At 45.3% G+C, this 1,394-nt stretch overlaps 1 protein-coding gene across 1 annotated transcript in view; it reads left to right on the top strand.

Annotated features, from left to right (window-relative positions):
- The window catches only part of LOC101655394 (vomeronasal type-2 receptor 116-like), a 16,727-nt gene that overhangs the window by 5,103 nt on the left and 10,230 nt on the right, over nucleotides 1–1,394 (top strand). Inside the window, 2 exon segments of the mRNA XM_030888314.1 lie at nucleotides 298–421; nucleotides 834–1,371. Of these exon segments, the coding sequence (XP_030744174.1) occupies nucleotides 298–421; nucleotides 834–1,371 (662 nt within the window).

Here is a 1,394-nt window from a genome sequence, read left to right as displayed (position 1 = left end):
TCAACAGTTAAATCTTGGATGTTAACTGAAAGGGTGGTGATAGGAACTTGGATTGGCTCCAACTCAAGAAGCCCTGTTGATATGCTTCCTTAAAGAATAGAGACATGGATCCTGATGGGGCTGTCATACCGTGTGTTATAGGAGTAGGGTCATTGTGAATCAGGATCATCCGGGCTCTTCTGCCTCAGGATCATTAAATAAAAACAAAACCTTGTTTGCACTGTAATCACATTCTAAGGTAATATGATCGGTTCATACAGGACTACTGAACTATTGTCATTGAATTCCTTCTTCCAGACTCCTCACTCCGTGTGTAGCAATAGCTGTGACCCAGGATTCATGAAAATCACTCAGAAAGGAAAGCCTATTTGCTGTTTTGATTGTTTTTCATGTCCAGAGGGAGAAATGTCTAATCAAACAGGTAGGAATTGACAAAATACAACCGTTGCCCTCTCTCTCAGATAATCAGCCTCCTGGAGTCCCTGAGTGGCACAAGGAGGTAAGCACATTTTGAATTTTCCCAAAACGTAGCTCAGAAGACAGACTGGTCCCTTAGATCACAGTTACAGAAAACCACCTGGAGTCCAGTTTTGTACTGCCCTCAGGGGGGCACCATGGGTGGAGGCTACTCAAATGTCACTAACAAGTGCTACTTAAAAATGTCACATGGTTCTTCATAAATAGTTGATATTTGGTTTAAACAAGAAGTAGTGAGTTGCCAGATAAGGGGAAAATGAAAAGTTTAAAACAAAATCCCTTCAACCCAGCATATTCTGAGTTTGAAACATGTCATTCCTTTCTTTCTTTAAACTCCATTTAACTTTTCTGACCAGATAGTGATACATGTACGAAGTGCCCTCAAAGTCAGTATCCCAACATCGAGAGGAACTGCTGTCTGCTCAAAATTGTGAGCTTCCTTGCTTATGAAGATCCCTTGGGGATGGTTCTGGCCTGTACAGCTCTGGGCTTCTCTGTCATCACTGCAGGGGTCTTGTGGGTCTTTGTGAAGCATCGAGACTCTCCCATAGTCAAGGCCAACAACCGGGCCCTCAGCTATGTCCTGCTCCTCTCCCTCCTCCTCTGCTTCCTCTGCTCCTTACTCTTCATTGGCCGTCCCAACACAGCCAGCTGCATTCTCCGCCAAATCACCTTCGGACTTGTGTTCACTGTGGCCGTTTCTGCTGTTTTGGCCAAAACCCTGACTGTGATCCTGGCATTCAAGGCCTTGACACCTGGAAGAACCATGAGGCGGTTGCTGCTGTCTGGGGCTTCTAATGCTGTGGTTCCCATCTGCTTCTTGATCCAACTGATTATCTGTGGGATCTGGCTGGGAACCTCTCCCCCTTTTGTGGACATAGACACACACTCAGAGTCCAGAAGCATCATCATTGTGT

This window comes from Echinops telfairi, unplaced genomic scaffold, assembly GCF_000313985.2.
Source record: "Echinops telfairi isolate 266 unplaced genomic scaffold, ASM31398v2 ScPeMD7_7459;HRSCAF=8497, whole genome shotgun sequence".
Classification (NCBI taxonomy): domain Eukaryota; kingdom Metazoa; phylum Chordata; class Mammalia; order Afrosoricida; family Tenrecidae; genus Echinops; species Echinops telfairi.
This window is presented reverse-complemented; position numbering and strand designations above follow the sequence as displayed.